This window comes from Mytilus californianus, unplaced genomic scaffold, assembly GCF_021869535.1.
Source record: "Mytilus californianus isolate M0D057914Y unplaced genomic scaffold, xbMytCali1.0.p SCAF_7, whole genome shotgun sequence".
Lineage (NCBI taxonomy): Eukaryota > Metazoa > Mollusca > Bivalvia > Mytilida > Mytilidae > Mytilus > Mytilus californianus.
This window is the reverse complement of record NW_026262723.1, coordinates 102,609,377-102,624,079: the sequence shown is the minus strand read 5'-3', so window position 1 is coordinate 102,624,079 and position 14,703 is coordinate 102,609,377. Positions and strand designations below refer to the sequence as shown.

Here is a 14,703-nt window from a genome sequence, read left to right as displayed (position 1 = left end):
TGGGATGTCGTGACAACACCGCCTGCACTGTGTCCAGCGCTCAAGACCACTCGGCAACTAAAAAATTCAGCTTTCTGTGATATATCAACAGCTGATTACTAACCTGGGTAATCAGTGGAATATTACAGGATACATCAAGGAAAGCTTGGACTTTTGTTGTAACAATGTAACAAGCATATTTGGTGAATAAATATATAATGGCATATAAAAAACCAAAACAAATGACAAACACTGAATTTCAGGCCCCTGACATGGTACAGGCACATATGAAGCATGTTTCCATGAGATCCATAGTCTGTTACAAATGCTATGAAATCAGACATTTTGAACTACCTGTATATAAGTAAACTTTTTTATTTTATATTTTTTATCTTTTATGTTTAAATCTTTTAACAAGTGATCTGGTATTTAATATATTTTGTGTAGTGATCTTAGTCAAGAAGACCATGCGAAACGCCTTTCAATAGAAATATGGGACTGGGATCGTACCTCAAGGAATGATTTCATGGGATCATTATCATTTGGGATAACCGAGGTGATAAAGGAAACACACGATGGCTGGTTTAAACTGCTGAGTCAGGAGGAGGGAGAGTTCTATGGTATTCCTGTCAGTGATGATCTAGCAAGTGACATACAAGAAATAAAAGACAAAATGAAGGTATGTTTTTGTATACATCAAACCTGTATGTCCTTCATACACATCATACTGTGTTTCTTTGATAATTAATGGATTTATGGGTAATGTGATTGAATGGAGCATTACCATGATAAACAACTTTATGGTAGAAAAATGTTAACAGCTTGTTGTCTTTCTTCAAAGAATTAGAAAAAGTGAGAATAAGGCATGCAGTTTCCAGCAGGGGGAAGAGGAATCAATAGTGTATTAGTTTGTGATTAGGTCAGTTTATGGGGAACCACTATTTTAGTAGCATTGGTACATCACATTTCCATGGAGATTATTTGGCCCCTCACCTCATTCATGGTCTATTGACTTTTGCTTAGTTTACATGTATTGGTTTGTGATTAATCTGTTTAAGATGAACCACTAATGTTAAGTCAATAATATTTGATATGCAGTGGTATTATCATTTACAAGTCTCATTTCCATGGATATTATATGGATCAGCCCTCTCATTTCCATGGATATTATATGGATCCGCCCTCTCATTTCCATGGATATTATATGGATCAGCCCTCTCATCATGGTTTGTTGACTTTGAAATTGAGCATAGTTTACAAGTTAAAGTTTATGTTCAGGTTAGTTTAAAGGGATTCAATTATGATAAGTTCATGGTATTTTGTATTCAGTTTTATAAGCATTGGCATTTATCATTTCAATGGAGGTAATTTGGCCCTGCACCTTCATTCAGGGTTGGCTTTGAATGTTTTGTATAGTTTACAAGTTTTAGTATTGTAACTTTAATTGCAACAAGTGCATCATACTATCAAATGAAAAAAGGAGAGACATATCTCGGAGTGAACAGTTTAATGTCTTTATTGTTGAAAATTCCTAGATAAAAAAGCAAATTTATTGAAGAATAACTTGTCTTTTCAATTGCATAATAGTTGGAATTATTTTCTGTTTTGATTTCAGTAATATTGAAGTGATTTCTGCTGTGACAAATTAATTGCATTGTTTGGAATCCTATACAAATTGATGAAGTTTTATAACTGTTTTATACAAACCACCATCTCTTAATTGAAATTTTATAGGTATAACCTTTTCCTTTTAGTAATTTGATGATTGTCGTTTACTTTGATTCCAATCAATACTAATAATCGTGTACATAATTTATTACCATTCTACTATATTGTTCTTTAATTCACTTTGAACATGTATATTTATCATATGTTATCCTTTGATAAAAACACCGTCAAAATTTTTATATAAATTAATGAATTGTGGAACATTTGCAATAAAAATGTTGGGTGTTTTTCATGTCCCCACCGTAGGCAATGGGGGCATTAAGTGTTACCCTTGACCGTCAGTCTTTTCTTCTGTCCTTCTTTCTGTCCCATTTTGATTTTGCGATCATATATTGGTATCACGTCGTCAGCGTCATCGTCGTCGTCAGCGTCGTCCGAAGACATTTGGTTTCCGGACAATAACTTTAGTATAATTAATTAGAAATCTATGAAATTTGAACACAAGGTTTATAACCACAAAAGGAAGGTTAGGAGTGATTTTGGGGGTTATGGTCCTAACAGTTTAGGAATTAGGGGCCAAAAAGGGGCCCAAATAAGCATTTTTCTAGTTTCCGGAAATAACTTGTGGAACGGTGTATGGATCTCTCTGAAATTATACCACAAGTTCCATACCACAAAGGGATGGTTAGGATTTGCTTTGGGGGGTTATGGCTCAAACCGCTTAGGAATGAGGGGCAAAAAAGGGGGAGGGGTGGGTGGGGGGTAAAAAGAAATTGTGGGGGTCAATTTTTTCTTATTTCAAATTTCAGAAATTAAAAAGAAAACTTCTTCAAATATTATTTTTTTTGCAAAAAAAAAGTTGGGGGGGTCAATATGCAACAGCATAGTGTATTGTACAAAAGCAAAAAAAAAGGGGGGGGGGGGGTATTTTTTTTTTTTTTTGGTGTGGGGAGGGGGGTCAATTCTCAACAGCAAAGTGTATTGCACAAAAGCAAAAAAATGAATATAAATTCAAATCATATAACCAATTCTAAGTTCTTTGACTACAGTTATTCTGTGTCAGAAACCTATTACTGGTATGTGTCAAATATTTAATTACAATCCAAATTCTGACCTGTATCAAGTGCTAATATTGTGTCCATTTTTGCCCCAACTGTTCAGGGTTGGACCTCTGCAGTCGTATCCAGCTGCGCTCGGCAAAGCAATTTATTGTTTCCGCACTCTAACTTAAGTTTTCCTAATCCAATTTTTATGAAACTCGTAACAATGCTAAGAACCAAAACTGGCAGACAGAGTTGGAATTTGGGCAGTGAGTCACTTACTGTACTAAAGTTATGCTCCTTTATAACTTAGAAAATTGCAAATTTTTTGTTTCTGCACTATAACTAAGTTTTTTCTCATCCAAATTTTATGAAACGCATTCACATTAATAAGAACCAAAACTTGCAGACAGAGTTGGAATTTGGGCAGTAAGTCACTTATCATTCTAAAGTTATGCCCCTTTATAACTTGGAAAATTGCAAATTTGTTAGTTTTCACATTCTTACTGAATTTTTCCTCATCCAAATTTTATGAAACTCATTCACAATGGTAAGAACCAAAACTTGCAGACAGAGTTCAAATTTGGGCAGAAAGTCACTTACCGTTCTTGAGTATGCCCTTTATAACTTAGAAAATTTCAAATTTTTTTCTTTTCCGCACTTTAACTTAAGATTTCTTCCAAATTTTATGAAACTCATACACAAGAACCAAAGCTCACAAACAGAGATTGAATTTGGGCAGTGAGTCACTTACTGTTCTATAACAGAACCCTTCATAACTTGGTAAATTGCAAATTTCTTCGTTTCTACTCTAACTTAAGTTTTTCTCTTCCAAATTTTATGAAACTCGTACCCAATGCTAAGAACCACAATACAAAGACAGAGATATAATTTTGGCAGTATGTTATTAACCGTTCTAGAGTTATGCCCTATATAACTTGGAAAATTGTGAATTTTTCAGTTTCTGCACTCTTATTAAAGTTTGTCTTATCCAAATTTTATGAAATTTTATGAAACTCATACTCAATGCTTAGAACCATAACAAACAGACAAAGATATAAATTTGGTTGTGAGTCATTTACTGTTCTAGAGTTCTGCTCCTTTTCAAATTGGAAAATAGCAAAGCCTGAGAGGGGGCATTCGTGTACACAGACACATTCTTCTTTTATGCTATCCAAAATAACTAGTTTGACGTTGGAATCCATTTGTAAGGTTCAGAATTTTTTGGTGAAAATTGTTTGACTTAAAGCAGTTCCAAGTTGTTAGATGTCAATTGCCCAATATTGGTGTCAGATGGAAATATTGACATTAAATGCTTATGTAACAGTTGAGCCTCTGGTTTCTTGTATTTTCCCATAATTGCAGGCAAGACTAGGAGCCCATTTTAGGAATATTAGTTTTTGCATGATTAATAGGTTACATAAAATATTTAAAGACATATCTGTAATTAGAGTGTCTCAAATTGATTTTGTGTGGTTACAGTTAACCAAGCTTAGCAAGAAGTTAGATATTATTCATTGTGAAATACCAGATAATGCATTTATTGTTTGTCATAGTTGACCTAGCATTGGTCTTTATTGAGGCTATTACTCTAATATGCAATTGGTTCTGATGATTAAGTTTTGTGTTTGTCAAATAGAATAATATCAAATAGCTCAGCTTTCTCATGGGTACAGCTCATTTAGCTGACTGGACATAAGTTGTTTCTCTTGAAATGGGAAGCAGTTTAATTGTCTGCATACTGTTATCTGTTTATATTTATTGTCTTTGTTTTCAGTGTAATATAACAAGCAGTTTTGGATGAATGGTTGCCCTGTTTGATTTACTTTTTAGACATAGCTGAAACACAAATAAAGTTTCTATTAAAGAGATTTTTATACGACCGCAAAATCGTATATTGGTATGACGTTGGCGTCGTCGTTGTCCGGCGTCGTCGTCGTCGTCTGAAGACACATTGGTTTTCGCACTCTAACTTTAGTTTAAGTAAATGGATCTCTATGAAATTTTACTATAAGGTTCAATACCACAAAAGGAAGGTTGGGATTGATTTTGGGGGTTATGGTACCAACAGTTAAGGAATTAGGGGCCAAAAGGGGGCCAAAAATAAGCATTTTTGTAACTTCCAGACATAACTTGTGTGTTAGTGTATGGATCTCTCTGACATTGTACCACAAGGTTCCATATCACAAAGGGAATGCTGGGATTGATTTTGGGGGTAATTGCCTCAAAATTTTAGGAATTAGGGGCAAAAAAAGGGGCAAAAAACAAGCATTTTTCTAGTTTCATGACAATAACTTGTGTGTAAGTGTATGGATCTTTCTGAAATTGTACTACAAGGTTCCATATCACAAAGGGAAAGCTGGAATTGAGTTTGGGGTAATTGCCCAAAACGTTTAGGAATAAGAGGCCAAAAAGGGGCCAAAAATAAGCATTTTTCTAGTTTCCAGACAATAACTTGTGTTCAAGTGTATGGATCTCTCTGAAATTGTACTGCAAGGTATCATACCACAAAGGGAAGGCTGGGATTGATTTTGGGGGTAATTGGCTCAAAATTTTAGGAATTAGGGGCAAAAAAAGGGGCAAAAAACAAGCATTTTTCTAGTTTCATGACAATAACTTGTGTGTAAGTGTATGGATCTTTCTGAAATTGTACTACAAGGTTCCATATCACTAAGGGAAAGCTGGAATTGAGTTTGGGGTAATTGCCCAAAACGTTTAGGAATAAGAGGCCAAAAAGGGGCCAAAAATAAGCATTTTTTTAGTTTCCAGACAATAACTTGTGTTCAAGTGTATGGATCTCTCTGAAATTGTACTGCAAGGTATCATACCACAAAGGGAAGGCTGGGATTGATTTTGGGGGTAATTGCAGGGCTTCCAAAACGGTCATATATTCCGGACTTGACCGAAACTTTCATAAAAAGACCGGCTGCTCTCAGCCTCAAACGGTCAAATAGAATTGGTGTGCCACATTTTGTTATTCAAGGCATTTTCATGAAACGGTCATTTCAATTTTTACCAACTATCGATCGATAAAAATGTCCGTTTGGGGCTTTGGGCATGTCCGTTTGGGCATTTTAGTTTATAATTGTGGCAATCTATTTCACAAAGATATTTCGGTCATAATTGGGTTTAATAAAACAGAAGCAGCATATTTCAGATACTTTGAAGTGTCTCAGTTAGTCTAATCCTCTGGGTACATAAATGTACGGCTTGGTCTTTAGCTTGTGTACATCAATAAAAAGTAGAAAAAACACGTTTTCTTTTATTTAAATAACAACAAGCTGTCAAACAATTATCCCTTGAATAAGTTATATTGAAGCCATAAATCATTCACTGATTACAGGTTTGTTACCTTTGATGAGGTGTCCTTAGCTTATCTTTATCAATAGAATTAATGATGCATAACAATGTACATAAAGGTAATCCGGTAAACGAGGTCAAACATGTAAGCGTGTATGGAACAACATCCTATTTAATTACGCTTTATAGATATTATTTTAAATGAGCATTCAGTTTTAAAAGTATCCTGATATTTAAAAGTTATTCTTCAAATAAGGATATTTATAAATGAATAAGTATGATATATATTATTTTATTTAACACAGTACATCGTGTTAAATACTGGGGTACTCTCAAGGGGAAAATTTACTAAAATATATAGGAAAAACCAATGGACAAATTTCAGTCAATAAATGATTTAACTAAGTTAAATGGTGCCGTGATCACTTCTAAATTATATCAAGAGAACAATGCCTGCTCCGAATTTATTCAGACAATTTCCGATGTTATAGAGAAAGAGGTGATGTCCGACGTAAAGTTAAGTCCCGCCGTGGGAATTATGATCGACTAAGGTGTAGTCTAGGTATTGACGCTTTAGATCAACTTATGAGGATAAGCTTAGTAGGTGTAGATGTTAAAGACTTTGACCCTGTTCCTGCTATCCGCAAATGGCAATCCGTTCGTAACCGCCATGTTTATCAGAACAATGCATTTAGCAAGCTCATGAATGTAAAATCTTTAATTAGACTAAATGAACTCTAATCTTGTGCTGTGATCTCTGCTTCTTTTCAATGTGCTCATTGTAATATTTATTGCGTGTGTTTGTCAGCATTGTGCTCTTCTGACATTTTATTGTTGTTATATGCTTACATAAAATATCATGTTGTTATTCATTAAATTATTTATCAACTGAGTATGTTTTTATTTATTCCTTATTTTCTAAATCAGGTTGGGAAATTGTACAAAGAAAAATGTTATCACTGTTCAGTAGATTTTACACGGTTTAAAACAATATCCTTCATCGGGCCTCCTCAATGTTATCTATAAATACCGCATCAGTTGTAAAAGTCACGTGGTCAGGTAATCAATACACAAAAAGAAAAGTATCACGTGTATTGATGATCAAGTTGTACTGCAATTAAGCCAACATCAACAGTTTTAAATAAAATGGCCTTAATTTACAAAGTGTTAAGTACTCACAGAGAGAAGATAGATTATATAAACAGAAACAAAAACATGAGAACAGTCAGGTACTGAAGCTGATTGATGCAATGATGGTTACTGTATTACGATACACAGAAAAATGACACAATACCGAGGATAATATTTTATTTATTTTTAGAATGAAGAAAACAAAACAGTTATAAATAATTTTATTGCATATAACACTACTAATTATTTAGACACATATATCAATTTATGCATCCTCTCAGTTACATTTAAGTATACAGCTGATCATTGACCGTCAAAAATATTTCTTTGAAAAATGTCCGGCTGTCGTCAGGAAATTTTGGAAGCCCTGGGTAATTGCCTCAAAATTTTAGGAATTAGGGGCCAAAAAGGGGCAAAAAACAAGCATTTTTCTAGTTTCATGACAATAACTTGTGTGTAAGTGTATGGATCTTTCTGAAATTGTACTACAAGGTTCCATATCACAAAGGGAAAGCTGGAATTGAGTTTGGGGTAATTGCCCAAAACGTTTAGGAATAAGAGGCCAAAAAGGGGCCAAAAATAAGCATTTTTCTAGTTTCCAGACAATAACTTGTGTTCAAGTGTATGGATCTCTCTGAAATTGTACTGCAAGGTATCATACCACAAAGGGAAGGCTGGGATTGATTTTGGGGGTAATTGGCTCAAAATTTTAGGAATTAGGGGCAAAAAAAGGGGCAAAAAACAAGCATTTTTCTAGTTTCATGACAATAACTTGTGTGTAAGTGTATGGATCTTTCTGAAATTGTACTACAAGGTTCCATATCACTAAGGGAAAGCTGGAATTGAGTTTGGGGTAATTGCCCAAAACGTTTAGGAATAAGAGGCCAAAAAGGGGCCAAAAATAAGCATTTTTTTAGTTTCCAGACAATAACTTGTGTTCAAGTGTATGGATCTCTCTGAAATTGTACTGCAAGGTATCATACCACAAAGGGAAGGCTGGGATTGATTTTGGGGGTAATTGCCTCAAAATTTTAGGAATTAGGGGCCAAAAAGGGGCAAAAAACAAGCATTTTTCTAGTTTCAGGACAATAACTTGTGTGTAAGTGTATGGATCTTTATGAAATTGTACTACAAGGTTCCATATCACAAAGGGAAAGCTGGTTTTGAGTTTGGGGGTAATTGCTCTTAACGTTTAGGAATTTGGGGCCAAAAAGGGGCCTAAAAACAAGAATTTTTCTAGTTTCCAGACAATAACTTGTGTTCTAGTGTATGGATCTCTCTGAAATTGTACTGCAAGGTACCATACCACAAAGGGAAGGCTGGGATTGAGTTTGGGGGTGATGAATCATAAGGGGGTTCAAAAAATTTGGGGGTGGGATTTTTTTCCCTTTTTTTCCTTTTTTTTTCTTTAAAATTTTCCATTTTAAATTGGTTATTTCTGATTTATATATAAAAGCAAATAATAATGATATGGTTTGAATAGGTAAATTAAAATTTTTTAAGTTCATAGCGACCACATTCATTCTGTGTCAGAAACCTATGCTGTGTCAAATATTTAATCACAATCCAAATTCAGTGCTGTATCAAGCTTGAATGTTGTGTCCATACTTGCCCCAACTGTTCAGGGTTCGACCTCTGCGGTCGTATCAAGCTGCGCCCAGCGGAGCATTTTATTGATATTCATAAGCTGCTGAGCATTGAGAGGGGCAGCTGCCAACAGTTTCCAGGCAATAGCTTATTAACTATTCAACCAATGCTATTCAAATTCTAATATGTTATTACTGATGACAAAAATCGAGGTCAAGTTTGAAATTGACAATTTTCACTTTTGCCGTTCCTTAGTTGTGGTCCTTGATAGATAATGAAAATGTCATTTTATGTTGTTTCCGTACAATAACTTATAAACAATTCAACCAATGCTTTTGAAACGATTATTTTGTTACTGATCTCAAAATTGAGGTCAAGTTTAATATTGATGATTTTCTCTTTTGCCGTTCAGGAGTTATGGTCCTTGATAGATTGTAAAATAGGCACAGAACATGGTAGATCAAACAAGCCTGAAAGTGTCTTCTAAATATAGTTAACCGTGTTTCAATTTGACAGCTCATTTCTTGTTTGTTTTCTCCCAGAGTAGACACACATGATAACTGTTTACAATTTTATGCAGGAGTATATATCAAACTTTTGGACAAAAAATAATATGCATGTAAAAACCATCAGAAAATTAAAACACCTGAACATTTTTTTACAAAGAAAACATATAAGGCTGTTGATAATTCTGCTTTAAGATGTACCATGTTGGTTGAAATCAACCAGAAATACCCCAATAATATTTTTTTGAAAAATGTGGTTTAATATGAAATATATAGCTAAATATCACAAGTGACAAGTACTTATATCCATGCAATTTAGAAGTGGTACAATTTAAGTACTAATCATATAGGAAATTTTATTTAAAAGTGCAACTACTTGACAGTATATATATACTTAAGTAATATATTAATATATTAACAATAAGTCAATTGTTTCCTTCTTTTAATTTTTTTAACCAATAATTTACTGTTGTGGCGTCATTTTAGTTCCCATCTACAACATTGAGGGGTCCTATTGGAATACTTTTTGTGTTCACATCTGTGTATGTGTATATAAGGGCATTAACAGCCAATTCTCAGAAACAAATGGTCTATTAAGATTATTCACTTCTTTTTCTAGACTAATGACATAGCAGAGCTTGACATATTGTAAAGACACTTTGCTAATGTTGAAGATTTGTATGTTGACTTCCATTGTCTTTATTGATTTGCATGGATCCCACATCGTTTGTTCATACTTTTTTACTAATAAATATTTCTGGCTACACCTGTTTTATTTGACAAATTTTTGAAGTTCTATTTTTTTTCAAAATTTATAGAAAGCAGCAATAGATGATGGAAGACCTCCAAGAGTTGATCTTTCCAAAAATACCAGTAAACAGGACACAATACGAGCTACAGATTTCAACTTCCTTACAGTTCTTGGGAAAGGCAGTTTTGGTAAAGTAAGTAAAATAGACCTTCCTGTTTGGAGAATACCTTTCTCATACAAGATATCACATAAACTACTATGATATTATTGGATTTAAATAAAGCTCCAACAGGAAAAACTTTTACATATGTTTTTTTTCCTCAATATGAGTACTGGTACTTGACTTTTCACAGCGATTTTGAACGTGTATTTCCTGAGATTTTAATGGCAAGTCAATATTTTTTGTATGGTTAAATGGGTTTTCCCCCAAAAAATCCCTTAATCCCAAATGAAAAAAATACCAGTAATCAATGATTATAATGTTGTATGATTTTAGAAACTGAAATCAGGTATTCATGATTTGAAGAGATAAAACATTAGATATAGTGGATAAAATACATTTCCATACTAATTTATTACGCATAGATTAAAAATGAATTATCTATCTCATGACTGTTGTCCATGAATGTAAAAACACTAGACAATTAGACAGAATCTGAATTTAAATGTCTATTGAGATCATACTTGACAGTTACCATCAATTCAAACACTTCATCATTACTATGTCAACAGTTGATATGGTAACCACCATATTGTCATCAAATAATGTATTTTGATAATTGCTGTTGAGAATGAATTGTATTTTATTCTGGTATTCCATTGATAATAAAGACCAATATAGAAATAAAGATTAGGATAATTGTTCTATATGACTTTGTTCTGCATTGTACAGCAAGTTATTAAGTCACCTATAGGATGGTAGTGAAATATTTGATCTGAAGTGAAGAGCATTGAACAAGAGTGTCAATGCCTTAATTTATCTAGTTATTCTCCTTCATTTCTTCGTGGAGCAGACAGCAAGAGTAGTTGGAGTGTTTGTTTAATTCATCTGCTTGCTTGAGTTTCTTCAGTAGAAATGGAATTGATTTAAATATAGTTTACACAGATTTGACAGTAATTTATGAAGTTGTGCATCTCATATTTTATATTGTGACCAAAATGATATCTTGGATTTCCCAGCAAATAATTTAATCACTTGTAAAAATCTGTATTCTCCTGATTTGACTGTCAACCAAACTTATACATTTATCTTAACTACTAATTGCACTGACCACACATTTATACTTGTAATGGTTTGATACTTTCTCTCACAGAGGAAATTATTTACTTAAGGTTTTGATAGCTGCCAATGTTTTGAATGACATTTGCTTTCTCTTTTATATTCATCAGCATTTTATGTTTTATTAGTTTTTCCATTTCAAAGTCAGTACTTCTGATTTTTGGTATTCTTGTAGTGTAAGCCCTAATATGATGAATATGAGCATAAGCATGATGCTATGGTGAATTAACCTTTATATACATAAATAAAAGATCATGTTCCTTTAATTAGTCAGTGAGACAGCAATCTACACAATAAAACAAGGAAAAACAATCAAGAGGTCAATTTTCAGTTTGGTTTTAAACAAATCCTAGAAAATGCATTATTGAAAGTTCCATATGATTTTTGTCTTGCCTTGACGGAGTCAAAAAGCGAGACATAGGTATGCTGATTCCGGCGTCGGCAATGTATTAGTTTGTGATTAGGTCTAGTTCATGGTGAACCACTAGTGGTAGGTCAATGATATTTGGTATGCAGTTGTATTAGCATTGACACATCTCATTATCATGGAGATTATTTGGCCCGCCCCCTCTGTCAAGGTCTATTGACTTTGAAACTTTGCTTAGTTTACATGTATTAGTTTGTGATTAGGTCAGTTTATAGGGAACCACTAGTGGTAGGTCAATGATATTTGGTATGCAGTTGTATAAGCATTGGCATATCTCATTTCCATGGAGATTATTTCGCCCAGCCCCCTCATTCATGGTCTTTTGACTTTGAAACTTTTGCTTAGTTTTCATGTATTAGTTTGTGATTAGGTCAGTTTAAGGGTAACTGTTAGTGGTAGGTCAATGATAATTGGTATGCAGTTGTATAAGCATTAGCACATCTCATTTCCATGGAGAATATTTGGTCCTTACCCCTCAATCATGGTCTATTGACTTTGAAACTTTTGCTTAGTTTACATGTATTGGTTTGTGATTAGGTCAGTTCAAGATGAACCACTAATGTTAAGTCAATGATATTCGGTATGCAAATGTATTGGCATTTGCAAGTTTCATTTCCATGGAGATTATATAACCCCACCCCCTAATTATGGTTCATTGACTTTGAAACTTTTACAGAGTTTACAAGTTAATGTTTGTGTTTAGGTTTATTTAAAGGGAACGACTTATGAAAAGTCAATGGTATTTGGTTTGCAGTTGTATTAGCATTGGCACATCTCATTTCCATGGAGATTGTTTAGCCCTGTACCTTCAGTCATGGTTCATTGACTTTGAATATTTGCATAACTTACATGTTATGTATTGCTATTTTAATTTCAACATTTGCATTATCAAAATAACAAATAGGCGAGACATATCTCTGTGTTAACAGTTTATAATCCATTATTTCTGTCAATAAGATAACATTAGCTTTGGTCAAAGATTGCTTATTGCTACACAGATGCACATGCAATTTTATTAGTTTATTAGTTATGGTTGAAATGTAAATTTGTCAGTTATTGAAAAATGGTGATGCTGTAAGCATATGAAAGTCATTTTCATTTTACTCAGATAAGCAATTTTGATTTTTACATGTTTTTATTTCCAGGTTGTTTTAGCAGAAAGAAAAGGCACAGTTGAATTATATGCGATAAAAATATTGAAAAAAGATGTGATAATTCAAGATGATGATGTCGAATGTACAATGATAGAAAAACGTGTTCTAGCCCTTCCCACAAAACCACCATTCCTTGTACAGTTACATTCTTGTTTCCAAACTATGGTATGTATTAATCCAGATATACTATAGAGACTGGGTTCTAATGTACCTTTTTGTTCACAACATTCTCTGATTACTCTGGACCAGGTATTCTAGCTCTGATCAAACCAGAATTCCTTCTGCATTCTTGTTTAAAACATTCCCTGTATACTGTGAACCAGCTGCTCTTAAGAGATTTCTTTTACACTTATATCATTAATTAGGGCCCCGCCGAATGGCGGACGCCCTATAGTGATCAGTCCGTCAGACCGTCCATCCGTCCATAACAAATTTTGTCAGCTCTATATCAAGAGAACCGTTATGATTTCAAAGTTTATACTTGACATGTATATTAACCAACACCAGAGGGTGTGTCATAATGTATGTACAACTTCCTAGGTCAAAGGTCAAGGTCAAAAACTTTGGTTTTAGTTGACAACCCCATGTCCTATGGTAAAGATCGTGTCCGCTCTATATCTTGAGAACCCTTATGATTTCAAAGTTTATACTTGACATGTATATAAACCAACACCAGAGGGTGTGTCATAATGTATGTACAACTTCCTAGGTCAAAGGTCAAGGTCAAAAACTTTGGTTTTAGTTGACAACCCCATGTCCTATGGTAAAGATCGTGTCCGCTCTATATCTTGAGAACCGTTATGATTTCAAAGTTTATACATGACATGTATATAAACCAACACCAGAGGGTGTGTCATAATTTATGTACCACTTCCTAGGTCAAAGGTCAAGGTCATAAACTTCGGTTTCAGTTGACAACCCCGTGTCCAATGATAAAGATACAAATGTTTTACCACACATTATTCACAGCAGGGCCCACAGAGATGGCTCCCATCTGAATGATATCTAGTTCTTGTGGTCTTAATAAGTATTAGGATGTATTGCATTCATTAATTATTATTTTTATATCCCTTTTCCAAAGGAACGGGAAACACTGGTATACTGTTCCTCCTTCTGTCTTTATGTGGGTCCACTCGTAACAAATATCGGGAATATTCCATTCATCCACCCGTTTACACCCCTTTCTGCTTCACTAAAACAAACACACATACATAACTGAAGTCAAACATGTTTAAATTGGACAAATTTTACTTTGCATAAATGAATTTTTACTCTCATTTTTTATTAGTTAATATAATTCTCTAATTATTGACAATAATAATGACAGTGGTATAAAGAAGTGGCTGTAAACAGTTTTCCTTTTCAGAGATCAATTCATTTTTCCCATATAACATTCATTCATGTTTAAAATCACATGAATATTAAACTCTTATATATATTAACTTGTCAGGATATTAGTCTAGCAAGTACTTATTATTATGAAGAAGCATGCAATGATTATAGATTTATACTATTAAATTAACAATAGTGGGTAATTTCCTCATGGTACCAAATTATAGTTTGCAATAAACTGGTCTCATAAAATGTTTGTATTAAGATGGTATCATTAAAGCTGAATTATTATAAATTTGTAATAACAATAATGTATTCATAAATACAGAATATCATATGGCTTTTTCAATATCCCACCTGTATCAATCCAAGACACCAATATAATCCCAAGATCTCTGCTCGAGGGATTATATTGGTTTAGGGTTGATACGGGGTGTGATAATGAAAAAGCCATATCAAATGCACTTTATTACATACTTCAAGTAGATGTTTTTTCACGTGAGATGATGTAATACAGATTAGGGGTTTGATAAAGCTTTTGTAACTGTG

The 14,703-nt window shown here is 33.7% G+C and overlaps 1 protein-coding gene across 2 annotated transcripts in view; it reads left to right on the top strand.

Moving 5' to 3' along the window:
* The window catches only part of LOC127708607 (calcium-dependent protein kinase C-like), a 142,869-nt gene that overhangs the window by 92,808 nt on the left and 35,358 nt on the right, over window positions 1-14,703 (top strand). For both annotated transcript variants that reach the window (XM_052213630.1, XM_052213631.1), the window contains exons 7-9: window positions 427-658; window positions 10,030-10,155; window positions 12,814-12,987. In XM_052213630.1, coding sequence (XP_052069590.1) covers window positions 427-658; window positions 10,030-10,155; window positions 12,814-12,987 — 532 coding nt within the window. The remainder of the gene's footprint in view (window positions 1-426; window positions 659-10,029; window positions 10,156-12,813; window positions 12,988-14,703) is intronic.